General features: G+C 39.0%; 1 protein-coding gene across 2 annotated transcripts; it reads left to right on the forward strand.

The window, feature by feature from the left end:
- The first annotated feature begins 5,568 nt into the window (after positions 1-5,568).
- Positions 5,569-27,889, forward strand: LOC139952314 (CDK5 and ABL1 enzyme substrate 1-like). 2 transcript variants are annotated; one of them, XM_071951411.1, is made up of 10 exons: positions 5,569-5,984; positions 8,382-8,657; positions 11,564-11,650; positions 12,257-12,371; positions 14,229-14,373; positions 16,298-16,422; positions 19,370-19,476; positions 20,574-20,710; positions 22,042-22,109; positions 23,145-27,889. In XM_071951411.1, the coding sequence occupies exons 1-10, from the start codon at positions 5,569-5,571 to the stop codon at positions 23,283-23,285; spliced, it is 1,617 nt and encodes a 538-aa protein (XP_071807512.1). In that variant the 3' UTR covers positions 23,286-27,889. The 2 variants fall into 2 exon arrangements, with proteins under 2 accessions (XP_071807512.1, XP_071807514.1); XM_071951413.1 differs by lacking the exon at positions 8,382-8,657 and having other exon boundaries at positions 5,572-5,984.
- The last annotated feature ends 4 nt before the right edge of the window (positions 27,890-27,893 follow it).

A 27,893-nucleotide genomic window follows, 5' to 3' on the forward strand; every position in this document is an offset into this window, starting at 1 on the left:
AGGACGCTTCTATGTAAATACATTTTAAAAGTAAACAGACCTGGAAGAATTAATTATATTTATATTTTCCGCGTGATATTGGTCGACAAAAAGACATACCATTCCCTTTTTAATGTAAAATCAATCTTGCATACTTTTTTTAATGGTAATTATTGATTTTGACACCTTAAATTATCTTATTGACTGTTGTTAAAACATTTCCTTTCTCCATGGTTTGGTAGTATGATAAATAAATTTAACAAATTGGGGGAACTTTGTGAAGAATTGTAACGAATAATGACTCTCCTTTAAAATGACATTAGAAACCATAACATTATTTCGACTTGATTACTCTGATTGTGCTACGTCATATCGTCAATATTGGGTGGTTTAAGCTATGACGGTACGAGGTGTAATTAGCAGTGGTGTTATTTACTGCCATTGCTCTGTTGTGTAATGAGAACTCCACACTCAGTGATTAAACACACTGGACACTATTGGTAATTGTCAAGGACCAGTCTTCTCATTTGGTGTATCTCAACATATGAATAAAATAGTAAACCTGTGTTTAAATTTGAGCTCGATTGGTTGTTGGAGTTGCGACATAACTATGAAAGAAAAAACACCCTTGTCACGCGAAGTTGTGTGCTTTCAGATGCTTGATTTCGCGACTTCAAGTTCTAAATCTGAGGTCCCGAAATCAAACTCGTAGAAAATGTCTTCTTTCTCAAAAACTACGTCACTTCACAGGGAGCCGTTTCTCAGAGTGTTTTATACATCCCCATTACTCGTTCCCAATTAAGGTTTAATGCTAATAATTATTTTGAGTAATTACCAATAGTGTCCACTGCCATTAACACTGGTGTTATTTACAGCCAGTGCGTTGTTGTGTTATGAGAACTTTACACTCGGTGATTAAAGGCAGTGGACACATTGGTAATTACTCAAAATAATTATTAGCATAAAACCTTTCTTGGTGACAAGTAATGAGGAGAGGTTGGTGGTATAAAACATTGTGAGAAACAGCTCCCTCTGAAGTGCTATAGTTTTGGAGAAAGAAGTAATGTTCCACGAATTTGATTTCGAGACCTCAAGTTTAGAACTTGGGGTCTCGAAATCAACCATCTAAACGCACACAACTTCGTGTGACAAGGGTGTTTTCTTCTTTCATTATTATCTCGCAACTGTGATGACCGATTGAGCTCAACTTTTCACAGGTTTGTTATTTTATGCATATGTTGAGATACACCAACTGTGAAGGCTAGTCTTTGAGAATTACCAATAGTGTCCACTGCCTTTAAGAAACAAAAGGTAACGTCGATACCATCGTAATTAGCTTCTGTTGGTCGTTATTTTCTCATTATGCCTACACACTTGTTGTTTTAATGCAATGAAACGGAATCCCACTAGTCTCCCCATGCATTGTTACTTGACGTGAAAGTGTTATCTTACACAGTGGTGGTTGTGGTGGTTCACAGTGAAGTGTGTTTCTGTTTTACAATATGGAGTTCCTCTTTCACCTAGGAAGTGTTTCTGGTTCACGGTTTTCACAGTGGGGTTGTTTCTCTTTCACAGTGGAAGTGTTTCTCTTTCACAGTGGAAGTGTTTCTATTTCACAGTGGAAGTGTTTCTGTTTCGCAGTGTGGTGTTTCTGTTACACGGTTTTCACAGTGTTTCTGTTTCACAGTTGTAGTGTCTCCTTTTCATATTTAAGAAGTGTATTTCTGTTTCACAGTGGGAGTGTTTCTCTTTCACAGTGGAAGTGTTTCTCTTTCGCAGTGGAAGTGTTTCTCTTTCACAGTGGAAGTGTTTCTCTTTCACAGTGGAAGTGTTTCTCTTTCACAGTGGAAATGTTTCTCTTTCACAGTTGTAGTGTCTCCTTTTCATCTTTTAGGAAGTGTATTTCTGTTTCACAGTGGTAGTGTTTCTGTTGCACAGTGGTGGTGTTTCTGTTGCATAGTGGTGGTGTTTCTGTTGCACAGTGGTGGTGTTTCTGCATGGGTTTCTTATAATTGGTTTCTTTGAATTGAATTGAATTGAATTAAATTGAATTGAATTGAATTGAATTGAATTGAATGGAATTGAATTGAATTGAATTGAATTGAATTGAATTGAATTGAATTGAATTGAATTGAATTGAATTGAATTGAATTGAATGGAATTGAATTGAATTAAATTGAATTGAATTGAATTGAATTGAATTGAACTGAACTGAATTCTGAATTGGTCTCAACGTTTCGACTAACTTGCTCTAGTCATCGTCAAGTAGTTACACACATGGTGTTACCGCAAACCAAATATACATTTATACTGCACCATGCAATGCCTCAAATCCTATATAATAATTTGTTACTTCTGAATTTGTCATAACTATCGATTTAAAAGTAGACCTCAACCTCAAGGTTTGAAAAACTAACAACATTTCTGCAGTTGACGGCTTATGTCTCAATGACAAAACATTTGCGTCATTTGTTGGATATTGCTTTGTTTTACCTCCTTGCTGCAACAAAGCAGCAATACAAGACAGAGCTCGTGCACATAATGACGTAACATGAGTGGTGACGTCACGAGGCTTTATTCGAATCTTTCTGAAAAGCACCGTAGATTGGTCCCCAAAACGATTGTTTCTTACACATTTAAAATCAGTTTAATCTCATGCGAACTAAATTTACTTATTGTTTAAAAACATCTTAATGAATCTCAGCAAAGATCTGTTGCCGGTCTCCTTCAAGTAGGTCTTTAAGAAGACTCTTTATGCCGTGTTTGAAATGAGATTTCTGCTACGGCCTTGGACTGCCACGACAACGTTGGATAATGGGACAATTTTCTGTGTTGCAGACATAGCCACTGACAAAAGCTATCAAGTCGGACACAGTCTAAGTGCTTTGTGAAATAGAGCATGAGCCGCTTTCACAAAATCACTTAAAGGCATGCACTTGACACTATTGGTAATTACTCAAAATAACTGTTAGCATAACAACTTGGTAACGAGCAATGGTGAGCTGTTGATAGTATAAAACATTGTGAGAAAGGTTCCCTCTCTAAAGTAACGTAGATTTTAGAAAGAGGTAACTTCTCACTCAAATAATTATACTTCAGGCCTGAAGCCTTTTATTAGGCCCTGTGCATCTGAAATCACAGAAAGTTGTGCAACAATGTTTTTCTTTCATAATTCTCTTGCAACTTCGATATGACCACTTGAGCCCCAGTTTTCAAAGGTTTGTTCATGCATAAAAATGTTGGGATACACCAAGAGGGAACACTGGTCTTACAAGGGTGACCAGTGCCTTTGTGATTCATCTATCATGCCCTTCAGAGCCAGGGGCCTATGGTCAATACATTTAGATTGCAAAGAAGCATTATATGAAAGCAATTACTGTGGTCTAAGATGGATTCATGGAGGGTTTGATGAATCGATAATGGGAATGATTCAATGATGCACTCCCGATCACTCCCGATTTCACAAGCGGATTGCTTTCATAGGCCCTTTCCGAAACCACGGCTTCGGCTTTGGATTCGGCTCAGGCTAGCTTGCCCTGCGGCTGCTTTGACAATACTGTGTGTAGGGCCTACTTTTTTGCGTAAGCGCTCAGGGCTTCAAACGAGAGGACGGAGCCTGAAGGCGAATCCAATGAGCCGAAGCCGTGGTTTCGAAAAGGGCCATAGAAGTAGTGCGCGCTGATATCAGGGGCGTCAATCCGTCTTGAAAGGTGGGGGGGGGGGGACATAACATTTACGGCGTGGGGTCCGGGGCCCGCTTTAGGTGCAATCTAGTGAATCTGAGGGGTGATGTTCCCCCTCTCAGATGTTGGAATTTAATGCCTATTTCAAGGTATGATGCACCTATTCCTGCTATCATGGTTGTTGTACCTAAAAAGCAACTCAATTATAGCTTCGTTATATCCATATTGTTTCTGCATTCTAATGCTCAGACGGCGTTTCATCCCTATCATCATCAGACCTAAGACACAAGTTTTATGGAGCAAATCTGTCAGAATGGAACACAACATCTGTAAAATATGAGCAGCAGTAGAACCTTTTGGGTTGACATCATCTTCAAGTGCGGATCTATGAACTAAGTTTTAGGGGGGAAATCTGTCGAAGAGTGAGCTCACGAGTGCGAAATCTTTACGGCATGGGTCCGGGCCCGCTTAAGGGCCCGAGAAAATTTTGCATTCTAGATGCTCTGTTGTGCAATCTTAGGCCAATAAGAGGCATACAGAACGGAACAGAACATCTGTAAAATGTGAGCAGCAGTAGAAACTTTTGGTTTGACAGCATATTCAAGTGCGGATCTATGAACCAAGTTTTAGGGGGAAATACTGTCAAAGAGTGAGCACGTGAGTGTGACACCTTTACGGCATGGGTCCGGGCCCGCTCAAGGGCCCGGGAAAATTTTGTATTTTTAGATGCTATGTGGTGCAATCTTTAGGCCATTTAGCGGCCAAATGGCAAACGAAACAGAACAATGAGCTGTGTGAATATTGTGTTCCAGTGCTCCACAGTTCCACAGTGCAAAACACGATTTTGATGATAAAGGTGGTCAAACGACACGGGGAACATTTGATACTGTGTCCCCCACCCTTCGAAAATGGGGTGGGGTGGGGTACACGTCCCTTCCACTCTTTCAAGGGGGAGATGCAAATCTGTCAACGATGGAGCATGCGTGTGAGAAGCCTTTACGGCTTGGGGTGCGGGCCCATATATTAAGGGCCCGGGAAAATTCTGCATTTTAGACGCTCTGTGATGCAATCTAGGGCCAATTTTTAGGGGGGATATTGCGTCATCCTTTGCCCACAGGATTAATGCCCAAACAGGGACACATGGTTTCGTCTTACACAGTGCAAAACTTGGGCTTCATGATAAAGGTGGTCAAAAAGGTGGGGGGCATTTGATATTGTGTCCCCCACCCTCCAAAAGGTGGGGGGACAATCATGTCCCCCTGTGTCCCCCCCCCCCCCCCCGGATTGACGCCCATGGTTGATATGCGCGGCAGGTGGAGCATTATAAATTGTTGCAATTACTTGATTGTGCAATTATTGTGTTGTGCAGAGGAAAATTTGCAAGTGGTTATCTCTCTTTTGTATTTTTTAACTAGATCTTAAGACCCAGTTCTGGTGCGCAGTAATTCTTTTTTTTTTAAATATATGTTAATTATCGGTCCTAAAAAATTCGTAACTTGGTCTAGTATCGAGATTAACTCCCAGATCACGAACTGTCTCGGTCACGCAACTCTTGACCTCCACTTAAAGAAGTGTGACTCACAACTATGAAGACTGTTGATCCACACACCCAAGGATCTGGGTCGATGAGTAGAAACACTTTTTTTCCATTGAATTTTGGGAAGTTGTTGCTGGTCAACCATGACTGTATCTTAGACATACAGTCCTGCGTTCGCTGACCGAACCTACCTCAAGTTTGAGTAAATTATGCGAATCGAACAGAATGGATTTATTTATTATTTTTAGGCCTCCTGTACTGAAATAATTTCCCAAAAGTTGTTTTTTCCAGTTGGTGTCATTCGAACACTTGGTGGCGCTCTACAGACTCGACGTTAAAAATACTGCTGAATGATTCATTTTAACCTGGATGATGGCGGATGTTGGTAGGCGAAGATATTTGAGAAGTGCCAAGAGACGATCAGATGCTATCCATTTTCTGGCCAATATCTCTCTTGACGGTGGTGAATTCACTCCCGTGAAACTAGAGGGCAAGCATGACAGCCAAGGGGAGAGAAAAACCGGCAAAAGGTCTGCCGAAAAACACTCTTCGGAACCCAATCTCGACGCGCAAGATGTACGTACAGAGATTGACTTTTCGGCCAGCGAGGTGGCGATGAGCACCGGGGGCACAGAGGTGGCGATTACCCCCGACGTTCGAGTGAGAACACGGTCAAACTCCAAGGCGTCTTTAAGTATGTCGGGCAGCACAAGACTCAACAAGTCAATGTCTGCTAAAGGGTCGCCACTTTTGGTGGGTAAATTCGATCCAGCATCAAGACCACGGTTAGTCGTAATTGAATTGTTTTGTTTTTATTTAGTTTTTTAACATATATTATTAAAATAATAATGTATCGAATTCGAACGCCGAGAGAACGGGCATGTTTGCTTTTGTGTGTTTTCTTCTGAATCGTAGGGCGTAGTGATTTCGTAAATGAAAAAAAAGGTTTTAATGGATTATACTAGTGCAGTGGGTATATTTGACTCAGGCTCACCTAAGACTACTTCTAGAAACTATATCGTAGCGTCATACGTTATCGACCCTAATCTCATATGTTTTCGGTCCCCAACTTTGATTCCCGTTTACTGCGAAATTGTGCAAGCTGCACTGGTGACAGAAGCTATGCAGTTTATTCACGGTCTGTATTTTCATCAGGCTTAATCATGCTGAGAATAAAGTTTCCTGTCGTTGGTTATGCTCAAACATTTATAAAATGATTGATTTTTGGTACTAATCACTAGTGCATTATTATGCCAACATTCATGCCAAAATTACTATCTGCTAGATTGAGTTTCATTCATTCTGTTTTAGTCACTAGATGGATCACATGAGGTGGTTACTATTTGGGATTCTATGGTGTGCAAATGTGGGGAAAATATTAAAATATTTTAAGTGAAAATGACAACTTTTTTTTTGTTTATATACTGCATGCTGTAACAAATTCTGATAAACGTAATAAATATTAAGTCTACATTAAAGAGAAAATATCATAGATTGGTTTCTTATCTCCTGAAACCAAACATTACTGGTCTGAAATGGGGGAAAATGGATTGTTATGAAGTGTGACTGCTTCAAGGGGTGGGGGGTGTTTTACTTTCATGCCTTATGATATCTCTGGATTCTAATATAGTAGCCATAATGCCTTAGGGCAAAAATGTAATTAAATTTGTTAAATAGTAATTGAATAATATTTTTGATTTATTTTGCACGCCATACTAGCTTCTGAATATTCAATAAAATACCAAGCAATGAAAGGTGTGAAAACAATATGACGTTGCTCCAATGTCGTGCATGCATAAGCACTGTTAATGGCGGACTGTCTCTCGCAACGTAAAACCAAAACTTTAAAAATTTCAACACACTATGAAGTGAAATGGTTATTGTTAAAAAATTGGATAGATTATTTGAAAGAAAAAAAAAATTAGTTTTTGATTGTGAACAATTTTCCTGTTATCCTACTGAAAACACATGAGACCAGGATATATAAGGCTCCCCTGTGAGCCTTAATAGGGGTCTAATATTTTGGGCCTCCTTATTAACGCTAGGCTATACGTTTTTAAAATCAGCGTTGATATGTGAAAATTTTACGACCGTTAGCCAGCAATAACTGAAGTTTCTTTTGTACTACACTACCAAAACTTTCCCCACATACTCAATATATTTATAATGCTTGTATTTCCTTTTTGTTGAATGAAATTATAAACATCGTAAGAAAATGCAATTTTCTGCTCGGTATTCACTGTTGTCTTTCTGCCGTTAGGGAGGCCCAAAATATTAGACCCCTAAAAGGCTCACAGGGTAGCCTTATAGTTTCTAGAAGTAACCTAAGACAGCCATAACGTAACAGTGACTGACTGGACAGTGTTTACTGTAACTTCCAGCCCAGTAACACTGGTAGAAAAGTTTCTGTATGGGGCCACCACTTTTTCATTTGATATGAAATAATATAGTATCTAACTAACCTCAACGAGATATCCCTTTTTGTAAAAATGAGTAAAAAGTGGTGGTGCCATACGGAAATTTATCCACACTGGTGATACTGACACTGACAGGCCTAAACAAAATAAAAAATAAAAAAAGAGTTGCGTGTTTATTTTGTTTTTTATCTTTTTAATGTTTGCTGAAATTCATTGAACTTATTCAGCTCTTGACATGGTTACATTCCTCAGAACTAGAAAGAGACTACTAATGTCTGTTCATAGTATACTATGAACAGACATTTTGATTCGATAGAAAACCTTAAATGCCTTGCTCGAGTCTGTCCCATGGTTCTGTTAATACTCGTGTTAGAAATAATATACATGTAATATAACAAGTCTTTCAAAAACTCTCCATCAATACACAGCGCTGCTATAGAATAATTGCAAAGTAAAAGGATGCAAGTTTCAACTTTCAAGAGCTGGGTCCCTTATTTATGGAAACACAAACAATTTGTTGGCCAACCATGTGTTTTCAGTGTTTCAAGAACATTGTATCTTAATTATGGTGTGATTAAATGTTCAAAACTTGATTCTTCTTACCAATAGCTGTCTGGAATTAACCTCTAAACTAATGCTTGATTGAAAACTGACAGTCTGTTTTATTTAATAAAGCAACACTTATCAACATCAAGCTAACAAAGACACAATAATTGTTTTCAAATTTTTAACACTGCAAAAAAAACAGTTAACTTTGCCTCTCAGTGCTCAGACCCAGGTTACATCTGCTGCTGACCTCGCCAAACGCCGCCCCTATCACGGGCTGGCAAACGATTCTCCCAACATTGAGGGCGCTGTTTACAAGTCTCATCTTCACCACCATCGCCATCACTCTGCTTTTCCACATACTGTGTTTAGTGCCCAGACCCTGGTCACTGATACCGACACAGTCATCAGTTCACCCAAGGAGAGGTTGCAATGTCTTAGTGCACATATCATACACGTGCAATCATTACCGCCACCTGCCCACAAGCCAAGCAGGTAGACATTGCAAACTTACTGACTGATTTAATAATGCACCTTGGCGGTCTGTGAAATTCAGACGCACTGGTTTGCTGTGCCACACTTGCACTTTGTTTCACACAGGGCATCCTGCATGTTGCAATCAATCATAGACACAGCATGTTTTGTTTTGCTAAGCAGTAAGCACCGACATTGAACATCACACAATGCTATGTTGTACAATGTAGAATTTGTGAGTGATTTCTGTTGTTCATAGATAGCGGCATAAAATGTATCAGTTGCTACTTAATATTCACCAAATATTTCTGGATAACATTATTCCCTGCGTACACTGGTTTACAAGATGTACTTAATGATTACTGGTTAATGCTGTCAAACATTATCTCTGCCATTGAACTAAACCTGGAATGGAAGCTAATTTGTGTGGCCCATGCCAGAACACATTGCTGTAAATTCTTGCAGGAATCATAAAATAAACACAAATGACAAAATAGGTCACACACTGGGAAAAAGGTCAACAAAGGTTAACTGCACCATCTATCCACCATCAACATTAACCCATCATCTTTCTTTTCTCTGTCTGGCTAATTTTGCTGATTTTGTACACAATTTATGTGGAGTACCCCTGTCTTTATTATTCCCTTGTGGGTTCCTTTTGTTTTCCCTCCTTTGATTTGTTCTTGATCTCCATGAGGTACCGAGAATGAGCACAAATCATAGCCTAAGCTTTTGCCCTACATTTGTTTTCAAACAAGAAGGGCCCAATTTTATGGCTATGCTTACCATAAAGAATCAGTGCTCATGGAAGCATGTATGATTCATTTTTGAAAAGGGCAAGGGCGCCAAGGCATTTTCTCTTTGGTAAACAGCACCCTATGAGGAAATGGTAAATTTTATACTTTGAGTATTTCAAGGGCACCAAGGCAATGACATGGGGGCACGGAGGCAATCGCCTTTGTTGCCTCCGTAAAATATCAGGCCTGCAGCTAGTGCTAAAAGTTGGCGCTACACAGTAAGGGGGGATGGTGATTGGTGTAGTATTCGGTGGTAGGCAGAGCCATAAAATTTGGGCCCCCCCCCCCACCCCCTACCTGTGAAATACCCATTCACTCCTCCTTGTACTAATTGTTCCTTTTTACGCAATGCAGGGCTGCAAGGCCGCAATGTCACTTATCAGATGCTTTCCTCCTTTTTGTTGCTTTTCTTGTACCATTGAAACTGAAAACACAAATATACATAGTTTTATGTTCTATAGGTCGTTTTGATTTTCATTTCGCAGTGGATAAAACTTTGCAAGATGAAACAATTAACTACAATCACGTTTAAAGGCAGTGGACACTATTGGTTATTAGTCAAAATAATTATTAGCATAAAACCTTACTTGGTAACGGGCAATGGGGAGTGGTTGATAGTATAAAACATTGTGAGAAACAGCTGAAGTAACATAGTTTTCAAGAAAGAAGTAGTTTTCCACGAATTTGATTTTGAGACCTCAGATTTAGAATTTGAGGTCTCGAAATCAAGCATGTGAAAGAAAACAACTTCGTGTGATAAGGGTGTGTTCTTTTCTTTCATTATTATCTCCCAACTTCGACGACCAATTGAGCTCAATTTTTCACAGGTTTGTTATTTTATGCATGTGAGAATACTGGTCTTTGACATTCCCTGTCTTAAAAACTTTCAAGGAGACGTGTTGTGCATAAATGTACGTATTCTGTTTAAGCGGTCTATATTTGTTTTACTTACGTAATGTTTTGTGGGCGAGATTGCATAGATGCATTTCATTGGTAGATTAGACGTATATTTATACAGCCTTGTTTTAAGATACTTAGAGTTTCCACACTCTGACCAGTGGTTGTCGATCAAGTCGGGTAACAAAATCTTGTTTCAATAGAATTAAATTGAGCAGTATGTAGATATTTTGTTTCAGAAAGATGCTCACATTATGAAAAAGTATGCAATACACAATGTACTCTTCCAATATATTTTGTTTGATTTTCGGGGCTAGCTTGAGGATGTTTTCCTAGTGATTGGAGTTGATTTCTTTGTAACACTTTTTTTTTTTGGGGGGGGGAGCTGCATCTAAATTTGAAATTTAGTTAAATAAAAAGCTTTTCAGTCAAAAATTTAAACATGAAATCGTGTTCTCTATAAACTACATTCCTGCAAAAGCTATGAAAATTGTAAAGCCAGGATAATTTGTACTAACCTTGTGTATACATGTTACTCATGTAAGTGATAATTGAAGCTTTGCATGGTGTGAATAATAAGAATTAACTATAAATAATATTAGTAAACTTGCTGGTACAACCATGTTTAAAATCTCTTTTGTTGGAGTTAGGGTTTTGAAAATAGCCGGTTTGGTATAGACGTTTTTAACAGTATACTCTGCTCGCTTGTCATAATGTTCAAGGAAATGTTGGTAAGTCATAGACCTACATGTCAATCATCGTTTTCAACTGAAGCTACACGTATACACATTTTATTTTAATCAATTTGTTCAGATGATAGTATCAATGTTCAGGGTTTGGTTTTGTATTACTTGGCCCAGTTTTCATCAGATGATAGTTTCAATGATCAGAGTTTGATTTTGTATTACTTGGCCCAGTTTTCATCAGATGATAGTTTCAATGATCAGAGTTTGATTTTGTATTACTTGGCCCAGTTTTCATCAGATGATAGTTTCAATGATCAGAGTTTGATTTTGTATTACTTGGCCCAGTTTTCATCAGATGATAGTTTCAATGATCAGAGTTTGATTTTGTATTACTTGGCCCAGTTTTCATAGAGCTACTGAATCAGAAAATAATCAATCTTTAATTTTCTTGCCTTAGGCATGTCAGGAGTAAGCAGTTTTGCCAACATGTACACTACAAATGCAGTAACCTATATTTACATGTAATTTTAACTTGATTATGTTTTAGAGTGCTTCTGGTCTCCCCTCGCAAGGTTCCATTTGCGCTGTTTTCAGTCTTGCCGTATAGTAGACGCAGTCAGCATGGTCTTCTAAGGTAAAATTATCATTGTTTAACATTAGTTTGTTTTGCATTGGGAATAGAACCCTTGCACCACTTTTGCATTGACTTTCATCAAAGATGGTGGCAGCAGGTACTGCAAGGATTTAATAGATGTTACATGTAGTTTCTGTATAAGCATGCAGTGCTTTTCATCGATGTGTAATAAAATACACATCAATGTAAAAAACAAATTATTTTGTCAATAACATTGATTTTAGACGGCAGAGAGCAATATCACTAGAGTGATATCACTAGATGCATAATTTTTCTCCAAGGCTCTCAGACACATACATTTGTAAGATACAATGATATTATCAATCTCTACATTGACACAACAATCACTGCTTTAAAACAACATAAAGATGCCCCAAAAACGAAGCCTGGGGAAACTTGTAACTAAGGTTTCTTTCTGCGAGTCAGAAACATCACAAGAGCAAAATTGCTCCACCTCAAAGCATCACTGTGAGGCAGCTTTTGAAAAAAAATGAAAAAAAAGATTCAGGCAAAGTAGCTTTTTGAATGTTTTCTGAACGAACACTTACAGGTCAACTGGCTAAAAAAAGACTAACATTTACAAACACTTCAATTATTTCTCTCTAGAAATGACTCTGATTGTGTTACGTCAGGCCGGACCAGGAAAAGTTCAGGGAATAGAGGAATTGGTTCTGAATCCTACCTCCCTACCTTTGGTGGTGGGGAACTGGGTGAAGGAAAGGTATGTAAACTTGTTTTAGTAGAACCCAGTGATTGACTGCAAAGAAGGGAGGGAGGGGGGTTACTGAATATTTATTAAACAAATGTGTTTATGACAGATTGTCTCATATGTTGGCCATGGTTGGCCACTTGAAGGTAAGGTCTTAAAAATTAAATGATATGGGTTAGCGGTATGGGTCGCCAGGGGCACCTTTCCACCTACTCCTGGGGCTAAAACGGGGTTACCACCTTCACAGTCTGTAAGGATGTAGGCATGGGTATCATCCATTAGAAGCCTGGTTTGTAGAGCAGAATGCACTACCCCAATGGCTCCATAACAAATTAGGGAAGGTATACCTTGCCTAATTTGTTATGGAGCAATTGGGGTTAAGTGCCTTGATCAAGAGCACAAGTGTCATGATGGGGATAAGAACCCAGACCCAGCTGCTGACAAAACCAGAGCTTTTGTCTGGTGAACCAGACAGCTTTGCCATGACACACCATATCTTGCTACATGTACCTTTGCTGAAATGGAGGTGGAGGTGCCCTACTATCTCTAAAACCAAAAGCCAGTACATACATCTAAAGGTACCTGCGGCTTGAATTTTAAGGACACTCTGCTCTAAGACCACTAAAGAGCTCTGTACTTTATAACTGACCACAACTGGGGTTTTTATGAAACGAAAGTGAGTTTCTTTACTGCACCTGACATGATCCACCAACCATGGTAAGAGTGGATTTAAGTTGGAAACCCAACTAAAACAATTGAACTATGTGAGGGGAACAACAAGACTGCTGATGCACTGATGCCTGTTACGGCTACTGGTCCAATGCCACATGGTCGTGGCCGAGTGGTCAAGCACAATGTGTTTGTGATCAGCAGGGTGTTAGTTCAAGCCCTGGTTCTGACACATTTTGTCCTTAAGCCAGAAACTTGACCATTGTTGCTTCGTCCTTCGAATAGGACTTGTTGAAGCTGTCATTCCAGTGTGCACATAAAATAGCCCAGTTCACTTATAAATCAATAATCAAAGGGGTTCACCCCCGGTGTTTCTGGCAGTGACTGCCGAGTGCACTGCTGCAGCACCTTGTAAACCCTTATTATAAGGTGCTACATAAATAAGCCTATCACTATCTGTATTGGTGGATGCATACATGTATGCTATATAAGACTATGCTATTATTGGTATTACATGTACATGTAAGACTGCTGAGCTGAAGATTGTGTTTCGGTGGATAGTTAGAGCATAAAGGCCGGTTCATACTCGCTGCGTATTCACTGCGTACGCAGCCAGACCCATTTTTTAAAGTCCGCAGTGCGTAAAAGGAAGCGCAGTGCGACATCGGTTTTCGCAAATGCGTATGAATTTTTCAAAATTAAAAATTAGGATGTACAGACTAATCGGATGCGTAGTCGGAAGTATTGAAATATTTTAACATTTTGTCGGATGCGTAGACGCAATTTCAGTGAATAATGGCAAGAACCTGATACGAAAAGATAAAAACTGTGCTTCTTTTTGCAAATATGTGTAACACAAGCTTGAAAGAATACCGAGATGTAAAGAGGACAGTGACCTCATGGAAGGAAATTGGGAAAATTTGCGATAAAGATTTGAACGGAAGGCATTTTATTTTATGACAAATCCTTGCACCTGACGAATGTATGAACAGAAGTTGACGCGTTCGTTTCCGCACGCGAACGCAAATTTAGTGCGTATCTATTTTTTTGTTTTGATGAAGTATGAACGTTAAGTCCCATTTCGAAATGTCGGGTGTGTGCACGCAGTCGCAGCGAGTATGAACCGGCCTTAAATCACTGAGGATGGATTGTTGTTCATGGTCTTATTTCTCTGTAACGATTTTTCAATGTTGTCTACAGGAAACATCGTTTAGTCATCTCTTGATACCAACGAGGGAGCAAGCTGCGTATCGCAGACAGCAAAGTCTAGATATCCTGAATTCTCCTCACTCTCCAGCAGTCAGGAAGATCCCTGGCCATCCTCTTGGCATACAGTGGGATAGAGGTAAAACACCTAGTACCCAGCCCCAATCACCACCACCACCCCAATCACCATCACCCCAATCACCACCACCCCAATCACCACCACCCCAATCACCACCACCCCAATCACCACCACCCCAATCACTACCATACCGATCACCACCACCCCAATCACCACCACCCTAATCAAAACCACCCAATCACCACCATCTCAACCACTCCAATCACCACAACCCCAATCATCACAACCCCAATCACCACCACCCTAATCAAAACCACCCAATCACCACCATCTCAACCACTCCAATCACCACAACCCCAATCACCACAACCCCAATCACCACCACCCTAATCAAAACCACCCAATCACCACCATCTCAACCACTCCAATCACCTCAACCCCAATCACCACAACCCTAATCAAAACCACCCAATCACCACCATCCCAACCACTCCAATCACCACAACTCCAATCACCACCACCCTAATCAAAACCATTCAATCACCACCATCCCAACCACTCCAATCACCACAACCCCAATCACCACCACCCTAATCAAAACCACCCAATCACCACCATCTCAACCACTCCAATCACCACAACCCCAATCACCACCACCCTAATCACCACCACCCCAATCACCACCACCCCAATCACCACCACCCCAATCACCACCACCCCAATCACTACCATACCGATCACCACCACCCCAATCACCACCACCCCAATCACCACCACCCCAATCACTACCATACCGATCACCACCACCCCAATCACCACCACCCTAATCAAAACCACCCAATCACCACCATCTCAACCACTCCAATCACCACAACCCCAATCACCACAACCCCAATCACCACCACCCTAATCAAAACCACCCAATCACCACCATCTCAACCACTCCAATCACCTCAACCCCAATCACCACAACCCTAATCAAAACCACCCAATCACCACCATCCCAACCACTCCAATCACCACAACTCCAATCACCACCACCCTAATCAAAACCATTCAATCACCACCATCCCAACCACTCCAATCACCACAACCCCAATCACCACCACCCTAATCAAAACCACCCAATCACCACCATCTCAACCACTCCAATCACCACAACCCCAATCACCACCACCCTAATCAAAACCACCCAATCACCACCATCTCAACCACTCCAATCACCACAACCCCAATCACCACAACCCCAATCACCACCACCCTAATCAAAACCACCCAATCACCACCATCCCAACCACTCCAATCACCACAACCCCAATCACCACCACCCTAATCAAAACCACCCAATCACCACCATCCCAAGGCTACCCGTTCACAGACAGACCCAACTCATAACCAGTATTTATAGGAACACAATGCCTTGGATCGGTCGAGTTGGTCTTTGAAAAGCGTTTGTAACCGTTTGTTTTAACATGCATACTGATAGAAAGATGTTGTAAAAGTAGAATAGAATGAGCCACACAAACATGCTTTGAAATTGCGTGGTTTTCCTTTTACCTCGTCGACTAACACGGTCAGCAATTTATGGGAGTCAAAAATTTGACTCCCATAAATGGCCGACCGTGTTAGATCTTAAAGAAAAAGGAATAAGGCAAATTTGTGTGGATCATTGTATTCTACTTTTAAAACATCTTTTTGACCATATGCAATTTATAACAAAGGGTTACAAACGATTTTCAAGGACCAACTCGCCGATCCAAGGCAACGTGTTCATAGACATTCTGGCCAAAGCTATTACAATCTAGCCAGTCCAAACCCTCTTTACAATATTTAAGGACGGGTTCGAGGGTTTTGAGACTGAGTTTGGTGTAAAATATTCAAGAATTTAATTTAACTGCCAGATTAAATCAAATGTTGTAATCCATTCCAGACAATAAAACATTATTGGTGTCTATAATCTAATTGGTGTATTTCTTTTTAATAGGTGACTCTGAGCTATCTCTCTTAGACCACACACCCAGTATCCTTCCATATGACCCTATGGAGTTAGATAATCCAGAACTACATACAGGCAAACATAGAAAGGTCATGACATTTACCTCATATATGGTGAGTAATAACCCTAGGAAACTATAATACATGTAGATGTTAAATTTGCATCACCCGATGCAAATTTAACTTCTTTATCCCCGATGCAAATTTAATATTTGTGACCCGCTCTGTGAAAATGAGTCAGATGTAAGCAATTTCAGGAATTGAGTTATATGCATGGCTGGAAAGAACACATCAGCAGCAGTAATTTGGGATGTGTCTTTAAGCTTTGGGGTGTATCGCGTTGCTGAGTTACTCCCGTTTGAAATTAGCCACTACACCATTTTGTTTGAAAAACGAGTTACAAGTAAACTGATATTTTAAACTACCAGTGTGTGCAAAAGGTTACAAATCAGACGTAAGTATGATCACAAAATTTTTGTATTCATAGCTTTATTGCCTAAAAGTAAGTGTTCTAATGGTTAACCAAACCAAAGATTTCACAGAGTGGGTCACATTTATGATATCGTTGCGGTACCCGCTGCCAAAACATAGGATTCGAACTGCCTCTAGCTACCGGCCAACCTCGGTAGTCTAATTGGTAAGACACTGCTCTAGAACTGCAAAGGTCATGGATTTGAATCCCACCCGAGTAAGATGCCTCCGATATTTGTTCACAGGACTCAGGAAAGTAATGAGTACACAGTGCTAACACACATCGACCTATGAAACTACCGTATTTTCCTGCGGATAAGACGCTCGGCGGAAAAGGCGCAGGACGCTAAAATGACCCAAAAAAATTCAAATGTCAGCAGACAAGGCGCACCGCCGCACAAGGCGCACGTTTAACCGCACACAAAAGAACACCTGGCGCCACCCGGTGTCGGTACATTGACACAAAGACCTAATTTGTTGCCTTTGAGAACCTACGTATACCGACCTTTATCCAATCAGCCAACGTTGTATATTGTAAATAACATAAAGTTCGGCCCAATCAGCGGGCAGAAACCATGGTCCACGCACTGTCTGAAGTTAATTTTATTTGCAACATGAACACAATGCCTCCCTGGACATCCGACGTCCCACAATCATGGTACAGATACATTGCAACGACAGACGGACATAGCGTGTGTGTGTAGTAATGTATCCTCCGGCCGGGATGTCGCTGCATGCACATTAATATGCACATGTACACTGTGGATTGTGCTGCTCAATCTCGAGATTGCACAACAGATGTTGGAGACATGTGGGCACCGTATTGAGCGATGTACGCCGACGGGTTGCGCTACACCCTCGCATTTGCGCTGCCTGAAAATGCGCCAAAATTCCCACGTGACTGTGCGGATCCCAAGCATGCCCAGACACGTTGAGTCTTGCCTCAATGCGTTTATTGCTGGTTCACGTAATTTTTACCAATAGAGGGCGTTTAACCTCACGCTATTACATTGTTCCAAAACGCCCTCTAGCGTTCAATGTTTCTTGTATAAATTTTTTTTATTGTCACACGCACAGTAACAACTACTATAGGCATGATATCTGCTTGCACTTTTGTGTTGCGTGATTAAATTTACAGACCTCGGAACAGTTGCGTTTTTGGGCTAATTTTCTGTGTCATTTTGAGAGATTTTTCGAGTCTGAACTTGGACGTCGTTGATTTTACAGGCAAGTTTCATGCAAGAGCAAACATGATTTTAACAACCGTTCCTACCCGAAGTTTTCAAGCAATAAAATAATTCAATAAAATAAAATGTGGTTTCTTCCCTAATTTTGTTGGCTAGTGTTGTATTATTTTATTTGGCCTTACAAACAAATACAAATCATATCCTAGTAAGATAATGCTACGTTCCCATAATACTTTTTAAAAGCAAACGTCTAAAAAGAGGCAATAAATATTAATATGGTTTGAACGTTTATTGTAACAATAATATCAATCTCTTGTCCTACCAAATATGACAGTTAAGTTCCCAAAGCACTTATCAATCACAAAGGTCTAAAAAGGGGCAAATACAAAAATAATTTATTACCCCATCCTTTTAAAATACGTGCAGCCTAAAGCACACTTCAGAGATCGTTGTTCTATTCTCTACAATAAAAACCCTCAAAGTTTACCACACAATAGCGGTTCGTTGAATGACGTTTGTATGAAGTTATTGACTGTCAATCGTTTTCGGAACGAATACCCGGCCACACAGAAAAACGTTTGTACACCGCCGACGTCTGTTGGACCGAAAGCTAGACGCATTGCGGCATTAATGGAATGAAAGCACGGTCATGGGGAATAAACACGTTGCAGCATTGTTGGAATAATTGGACCGTCTGGGGGATTGCGGCATTGTTCGAACGAAAATACGGTCTCAGTGTCTGAATAGCCTTGTTCGACCGCATTATTGAGTGAGGATTCTTCACACAAAGATCGTTGATTTGAACTGGACATGAAGGTATTTTATTTCACGCAGTGATCATCAAAAAGAAATCAATCGTCAGCAGACAAGGCGCACCGAAAGATAAGACGCATCAATGTTTTTGGGGTCTAAAAAGTCAGATAAGGCGCGTCTTATCCGCAGGAAAATACGGTACTCCTAGGGTTTCTACATGGAAGTGTACAGTTAAAGATTGTTGCTATTGGGGTATCCATGGTTTGGTGTACACCCAAGGGGCCATTTGCCAATTTCCCCTCAAACTTGGGCATATTTCTAATTTGACAAGGCGCTGGAAATGGACCAACGGTGGGTTTAAACAAGGTGATGCATCTCCACAGGGATACATCACTCATGTTACCCTGATACGCTGTGCGTTAAAGGCATATGGCGCATCCTTAAAAATAAATGTGCACACTAAACAATGCACATCCTGGAAAGCACATTGTGTAATATGCGTGTATTTTCATTTTTTACGCTTTGCATACTACTTTATGCACACAATGCATTATTTGTTACTGTTGCAACCCTAATGGGGTCTGTTCCAATTCATGAATATAATACAATACAATACAATTATTTGGGATTTGTTTTCATTGATTTTGAAGGTATCTGTCTTGGATTACACTAAACCCTCTGAGCTCAAGAAGGACATCAACCAGAAGTTCAAAGAACGTTTCCCAAGTATAGACTTGTCTCTAAGCAAGCTTAGAAGGTATTTAAATTTTTCTTATTCAAAGTTGAATTCTTCATTTTTGTCTGTAGACAACATTATTCCGTAGTTCAGAAAATGCCATTTAGTAGTTTTAAACCACCAAATAATAAGGCTCTGTGAATAACTACAGCTGAAGCACACAAAGTAGCTAAGCTCAGACAATATTTGCTGGATAACCAACCTCAATGTCATGTGATGAAATCGTGGTGACTACTCCCTTGGTCAAATCTGCTCTGAGAGCAAAAGTGTTAAGCGTGTAAGCACAAAAACTTGCGAAGCACAGAATAGTATTGCTTAGCAGAAACAGTTTACCAGCCAAAGTTACATTGAGTTTGCATTGTTGTGGCTGGTGCCCCACTCAATTTTTGCTTAGCAAAGGAATTAGTCAAGCAGTATTTTATGCTTAACAGCTTTATGAAATTGGGCCCTGATAGCAGTGTGTTATCATCTGGTACAGCCATCTTGCTGTCCTCTAATTAAACTCATTCTAAAGGCCAAGTCACACTGCAGCGATATGAAAACGATTACGATAACGATGCAAAGAGAACGCAATCTACTGGTTGAAATACTCCACGCAGAATACGCCCACGTTTATTCAACCAATCGAGGGCGTGCATTTTTAACGTTCTCGTTTTCGTTCTGGTAGTCTGGTTCTTTTATGAACAGAGAGTAAGTTTGCTTGAAGACAAAAATCCTTGATTCTGATCTGTCAACTCCTATCTCCGTATTGTGCTATAGTGTAAGCTAAATATACGCAAAATGTACAGGTCTTCCAACACCACGTATTGCATTAATCTACGCGACAAGTTACCTTGAGATAAATTCATTATCACACACAGGCTTGCAGAATGTAAAATATAGCATGTCAGCATCCAATGTCCAACTTGGCCTTTGACCTTGTTGGACATAGGGCAATTTTTTTGAACTCCACTCAGGCTTGTGTGATAACGTATAGGGAACTGCCACGGATGACCACACCATGATGCTAGTCTATTTTCTGAAATGAAAAAGTACATACACTTATCAAATGAAATACTCTGTTTCTCTAGCAATAATTTGTATATTACTGATGGTTTTTTCTGTTTGTTTTCCCTCAGCATTAAGAAGGAGATGAGAAAGATAGCTGTTGATGAATGCAATATGGAGCTGATCACACTGGCTCATGCCTATGTGTACTTTGAGAAACTAGTCCTTTATGGAAAGATTAATAAAGAAAACAGAAAACTGTGTGCAGGTGAGTTTGATACTCAGCATTTAACTTAACAATAGGCCAGGGCGACTAGCGAAATTTACTACTCGACTAGTCGCGCCTCAAGTAGTCGCAACCTCAACACTAAATGCGACTAATTTTTAATTCGAAAGATGCATTGTAGCATAATGTTTGTGGCAGGTGCAATAGTAAAGTTCTTGCTGAAAGAATTGAAGGATTGTGTCACTGATGTCTGATTGTGTTTCGTAAGTAGATATAGATGTTGTCATGAATAGTTGTGAGCGACACAATTGGTTCACCAAACAGGTAGTCACGACTACTTTTGAAGGAGTCGTGTCGAGCGATTAACCGAGTAGTTGAAAAACAACTTAACAAACAAAAGTTGTGACCTTGACACTAGTCGCACCAGTCGCCCAGGTTTACCTAACATGCCCATAGGAAGTCACTGTGTAAGCTGTAAAAATACACTGCCATGTTAAATCCTAGTAGTAGATTAAATTGTTAAAACGCCAGGGTGAACCATGTCCTATGACAAAAACAGTTCCTCTGTGTCTCTCTAATTTGAAGTCCTAATAATTGTAACAAATCTAATAATTAGTGCTCTCAATTAAAGACAATGGACACTATTCATTCATTCAATTCATTCAAAACTGATATTTATTATTTACTATTGGTAATTGTCAAAGACTAACCTTCACAGTTGGTGTATCTCAACATATGCATAAAATAACAAACCTGTGAAAGTTTGAGCTCAATTGGTCATCGAACTTGCGAGATAATAATGAAAGAAAAAACACCCTTGTCACACGAAGTTGTGTGCGTTTGGATGCTTGATTTAGAGACCTCAAGTTCTAAATCTGAGGTCTCTAAATCAAATTTGTGGGAAATTACTTCTTTCTCGAAAACTACGGCACTTCAGAGGGAGCCGTTTCTCACAATGTTTTATACCATCAACCTCTCCCCATTACTCGTCACCAAGAAAGGTTTTATGCTAATAATTATTTTGAGTAATTACCAAGTGTCCACTGCCTTTAAGCCATATTCTTTTGAACGGCAAGTATAATTGTCCTGTGGATGCAAACAGTTAAACAAGTAAAAATTTAAATAAATTTAGCTTGACCAGGAGAAGTACTTGAAGAAGAGGCAACAAACAGTTTATGATTTAAATATAAATAATGTATTGTCCAGTGACTTGCTCGGTTATGTAAATTTGTGCATAATTCCTCTGCCATTCACATGTATATGTATCACGCAGACCAATTTGTCTCCTGGCAGGTTTGCTGTTCAATCAGATAGCAGTTAAGAAATTGCTAAAACCAGCAATTATTTAATGAATTGATCTATCTTCCCCTCAGGTGCGTGTCTGACTTTAGCTGCCAAATTGAATGACAACAAAGGTGCAGACTTGCAGAATCTCATTAAGGTATAGTTAAATGCTCCAGCGCCTTGAGCATCATTAAGTGATGGATATGAATAAGGGAATCAATGTGCGGTGAAGAGGTTTTTAACTAGTGGTTTAATCCCAACGAGGCCTGGTTCTTGATAATTTTACTGAGACGAAGTCGAGGTAAATTATCAAGAACCAGGCCTTGGCGGTTTTAAACCACAAGTTGAAAACCGATTCAACACACTTTGATTCCCATTCATAAATACCTTTTCGGTCAAAAAACATCAACACTTTTTGGTCAAAAGGTAAAATAAATTATAACTGTTCAATGATTTCTTTCAACACAACACCCCTCCAGCTATGAAATGGTAAGGCCCTCCGCCGCCCTCAGTTAAACAACTCCTTATAAGGGAATGCTGTGGACGTTGCGCGTATCGCGTGATGTGGCACAACTGTCCCGGCCGTTGCTCTCGGCCAATTGGAATGAAGAAACTGTCTTAAAATCACAGGTGCAAAATCGCGCATCACGCCCATTTTTCAACACTTTTTACCGGTCATAAACAAAGGTTTCTACATACCCACGTGACGCGCTCTCCACCAGTAGAAATAGCGAAACTGTCCAAGGTATTTATTAATGCTATTTAAGAAGCCATTGTTATTTATACAAACAGTCAAGTAGCACTTGGAGGGAGGGGTGCTTGGAAATTCAAGAATGATTTGTGAAATGTGTATCATACATTTTGCTACTGATTAAACACGCCTAAACTAAACACTCAACCATCAGAACACTTGTATCTGCTCACAACAGACTCTCACCATTGCTGCTCCACAAAATAATGTGGAACAACCTCCCAGTATCCATTAAAAATTGTACTCTTAGCCATTTTTCAATAAATCTCCTAAAACTTATCTGTACTAAATGTAATACCTTGTAGAAAAGTTCCATTGGTTTGCTTACTTTATAGCGCTTTGATCTTGTTAAAAAGGCGCTCTATGAATGCTCTGTTGTTTGTACAGTATGTATAGAAAATAAGCTGGGTTTGAAAACTATCTTTGATTTTACTCCTGCAGGAGATTGAGGATACATTCCGAGAGAACCGCAAGGAGTTTCTTCAGCTGGAGTTTCCCATCTTAGTGGCATTGGAGTTTAGTTTACACCTACCAGAGAATATTGTTCTTCCTCACTACAGACGGATCTCTCAGATGACGTGACCCAGGTACACTGCCCTTCTTGAGTCCACAAAGGGTAACGCTACAATTAGTACACATGTAAACAAAGGCATTATATTCTTCCTACTTTAGTCAGATTTAAAAAAAAAAAATTATCATCAGAAAAGCATTAATATTTTTGCCATATCTTTTTGTTTATGTGCCATTTTATACCTATGTTTTTTTGTTTTTTTCATTAAAAAAATAAGCTATGATGTTCACAATGTCTACACACAATTATGCCTGTAGACTATGGGTTATAACATGTGCAACCATGAAATGCTCTAACACCAAACATATCACAGCCCTATAATTAGGTCAGGCCCTTGTACTCCATTATACAATTGTTGCATGCTGTGACGGGATCCATGGCGTTTTGTACACTCAAGGGTGAAAATGGCACCCGAGGCGAAGCCGAGGGTGCCATTTTCCCTCGAGGGTTTACAAAACTCATGGACCCCAGTCACAGCGTGCAACAATTGTTTTGTTATACCTTTGTATAACTGTTATTCCTCTTCTCAAAGTTCTGTTGTCATCTTCAAAACATTATTACAACGGACTACTCATTGTTTAATAAGCAGACGAACAAGAAACAATTCCCTCGAACCCGCGGTTGTTTCGTACACAGCGCTGAAAATCGACCAACGTTGGGAACGATCAAGGTGATGTACACCGGTGTACATCACTTTTCATGTTACCCGGCCCGTCGAGCCATGTAACATGCGTTTTTGTTGCGCGTCAAATGATTGGTTCTCGACCAATCAAACTTCACAGTTTGTTACCGAGGTATAACAAAAACATTTGCTTTGAAAAGGACAAATATCATGGCAGTAGAACCAAATTTCTTCTTTCTTTGTTTACCCTCCCAGTCCTCTTTAGTTTAGTTTGATGCTGACACCATTTCATGTATTCCTGACACATATCTAAAGACCACTTCATATATTTATACAACTATTTTATGGATATGAGTTCATTGTTCCAGAGGATAATTACAATGTGAAAGCTGGACTATTCCATTTCAGGAGCAAGGGAGGCCAGATTTCACAGAGTGATTATATTCTGCGACAATTCATGACTAAAATGCATTCCAGATACTATATTTTATATCTCACAGAAAGATCTTTGTCAGTTGAATTTTTCTTAAGTCAAAGGTGCATATGGAGGTCGGTCTCTGGCGTTATTCATGAGCCTCAAAGTGTGGTGTCAGATGTTCAGGCTACCTTAACAACAATTGTTGTTGTAGCTGTAGCCACCAATGTGAGACTTTGGGGACTCTAGGTGGCAGCAGACTTTTACCGGGTAAAATTCATTGTCCTCGGTAATGTGCGCGTGTACAGAACAACGTAAACAATGGAAAATTACCTGGGAAGTCTGCTGCCACCTAACGTTTCAAAATCTCCCATTCAGATACAGCCTAATTATATTATGGACATGATTTGATCAGCCAGTCCATATCCGTAGAGCTCGTTCATTGATGTCACATATAGCTATGTATAGCATGCCATTCTTAAAGTTAAATAGTATGTACATGAAAAAATGCTTGCTGCACGTTATACACAGGGACAATGACTCCCAAAAGCGCAACCAATAATTTTTTTAAGAGTGTTGTTGGGTAGAAATACATAAGCTTTGTGGTACTTTCCAATAACAATCAGCAAAAAGCAAACTTGACTCTTTCCTTAGCTTTGTTTTACATAGTCTCAAATATTCAGGCAAAAATAAAAACACTTTACTAATATTTACTAATCATCTAATGATTATTGTATTACTTGGTTATTATTATAGAGTTAAGCATGAGCATTCAATGATATGTAAATTTGGTGCAGGAAATGCATGGTCAGAAAAATCCTATGTATTATTATGATGTAAGATTATAACAAGAACCATGCAGTGTGCAATATGTAAAAAAGCTAGCTAATACTCAACAGGATGGTCCAGCAACTATGTTTTTGAAAGGATTTATTCATTCCGCTCATGGAGCAACATACTTTGTTTTAAAAGTATAAACCTATGTGATCTAATATAAACTACTAGAAACCTGGTATTAAGCGCTATATAAATGCATATTATTATTAATATTACTACAATAGACCTTTATTATGGTGTGGTCACTCCATTCCAACTCATTGTAACCAAACTAAGGCTGGACGAATAAATAGTCTGGCGCCATGCGCAATGAATGTTAGCATTCATTACTGTTATTGGAAAGAGGGAACATGACCAAGATGGTGACAGCGTGATAAAGGTCTATTGATTGACCATTTAGTTAAGAGGGAGTCGGCATAGAGGATTGTCAATGCATGACGTACATGTTAAGTTATGATACAAACAATTCAAAACAATGCATTTAAAATTAATAGCCATTAATTTTACAAACACACCCATTTCGAAAACTCTTCTAGAACATTGCTAAAATTTGTAAAATTTAATGCTTTTATGAACTCTGTGAAAAGACTTCTTTGAGGTGAATTCTTGGTGGTTTATTGTTTTGTTCTTATTTTTTGAACGATCTGTCTGTCAAAGGAACTCAGCAAACTCCCACAAGGGATATAAACACCAAGTTGGCAACAGTCTCATACAAACATTGGTTTAGCATTTATGATTATGAATAGCACAAATCAAGAAATTGTGATTTAGTAACTAGACGACAATATTTGTTCTAGTCATTGTGAAATCAGTGGGTAGTTTAGTAGGATTCAAACCTACAACCATGACAACCCTGTGATTGCAAGTCTTGCAGTCTAACCATAGTGACCACGTATTGTAATAATTGTAATTTACCTGGAAGAAATTAATTTCATGTATCCATGCCCTTATAAACTTTCCTTATTCCCGTTTCCCCCAGCAGAATAAGTGAAATTAAGCTTGTTAAATAGTTGTTCAAGTTTTTGAAAGAAATTACATGCAGTTTGTTTCAACAATATTGTGAAAAATTGTGTTGTTCAGGGGTTACATTTGTTTTAAATCTTACACTTGGATTTCATGTAACTTAATAATTGATGATGTCATCATGACTGAAGTTTTTACCAGTATCCTTCTAATGGCAAATTTGCAGCCTGATTTAAAAAAAATTACTTTGAAAATAACTAGTTCCAAGTTCTGGGCCAAATACTTGAATTCCCCCCCCCCCCCTCCCCCCACGTATAGTTTTGTCATAGTGTTTAAGGCACTGGCAGTTAATATAATTATGTACATGTACTTTGACCGTTTCAATATCATCCTCTTTAAGAAAGTTTCATGAAACTTAGACAACTTAAATGAATAAAGGCGTACACTTCAAAAACCCAATGCTGTACAGTCTTTTATATTGTGGTTCTTGAATACTAAAATCTGGAATACATAATGTACAAATCACCAACAAAGAACATTCCTTTTAATCTGTTTCTTAATCTAGAATTGGTAAAAATTGTAATCCATGAACCAAAATCTTTCTCATGAAAACCAATAAATACATCGGTGTATTGGTAAAATATATATGTATATAATACTTGATTGTTTGATTTCAGAGTCAGTCAAAAAGCATAAAACATATGCTGCCCCTTTCAGCTTTTTAGTTATTTTTGTTGTTGTAACTTCAACTTTTTGTTTCGCTTCCAGCAATTAATTTACATCTTATCTTTTAGTTGAAGGTTGTAGTTGTACTTTTTATGTATCCAAGTTGACAATATTTTAATAGCTATAACAGCTTCTTTATACAATCCTTTGAGTATGATCTATTTGATGTTATTGTTGAACACAATGATTTTCTTTATTTTGTTTTATAAAATGTATTAATTGTTTTGGAGTATTTATACAGTTTCCCCAAAGTGTTCATATTTTGTGACTATGTAGACGCTTCTGTTATGCAGTCTTCCATGAAGCCCCATCCCTTAATTTAAATATTGCCAAAGACTATTATTTCGACGATATATTTTTTTCTGGTTGAAATGTATATCTGACTTCTCCTCTTTTCGGTGGAAACTTATATCAGTACAGTATTACAACTCTCATTTTAAAGTAACAGATTAAATAAAGTTATATATTAAAGTATGTTCATGACAGAATATGTAAAACGTTGTAAATGATGGTTTATAGTATTTTTTATTCATGGTCAAGTTTGAAATGTTTTCAGATAAGTTCTGATGAGCATATGCGTTTCTTTTCAGCTCAGCTTTGCTTGATGCTCTTCTCAATGTACTTCTTTACTGTATTTAGGTTTCTAAAGTCCAAGCTGAAGATAAGTCTTAATTGACGATGCAATAAGAAGAGGGTAACTGATTTAATAGTTTTGTATGCTATTTTATTTGACCTTACTATAATAATAATAAATCTCCTCTTAAAATAGACAAAGCTCACATTTTAGAAAATGAGCAGATCTCCGTGTTCCAATGCAAGAGTGGTAACTTATCAATTTCGTATTTGCTGTAATTGATATGAGCAAGGTGTACCGAATTTAAAACTGTGGAATATGTTTCCTCAACTTTGATAAATTGGACTTTATACCCTGGTTTATAAATGAGCCATTAGAATTAGCTCCAAGAAATCTATACATAATGAATGCCACGATGAAGCTGTATTATATATAGGTATTTGGTAAAAGGCAGTAAATAAAATGCAGATAAGCTGAAAACC

Source organism: Asterias amurensis, chromosome 20 (assembly GCF_032118995.1).
Source record: "Asterias amurensis chromosome 20, ASM3211899v1".
Taxonomy (NCBI): domain Eukaryota; kingdom Metazoa; phylum Echinodermata; class Asteroidea; order Forcipulatida; family Asteriidae; genus Asterias; species Asterias amurensis.

Bases quoted from the DNA above. Each gene is read 5' to 3' on its own strand.
- LOC139952314 (XM_071951411.1), top strand. From the start codon at position 5,569: ATGATGGCGGATGTTGGTAGGCGAAGATATTTGAGAAGTGCCAAGAGA. The intron at 12,372-14,228 runs GTATGTAAACTT...TGTTGTCTACAG, and splicing joins GGGAACTGGGTGAAGGAAAG to GAAACATCGTTTAGTCATCT. The intron at 22,110-23,144 runs GTATAGTTAAAT...TTACTCCTGCAG, and splicing joins ACTTGCAGAATCTCATTAAG to GAGATTGAGGATACATTCCG.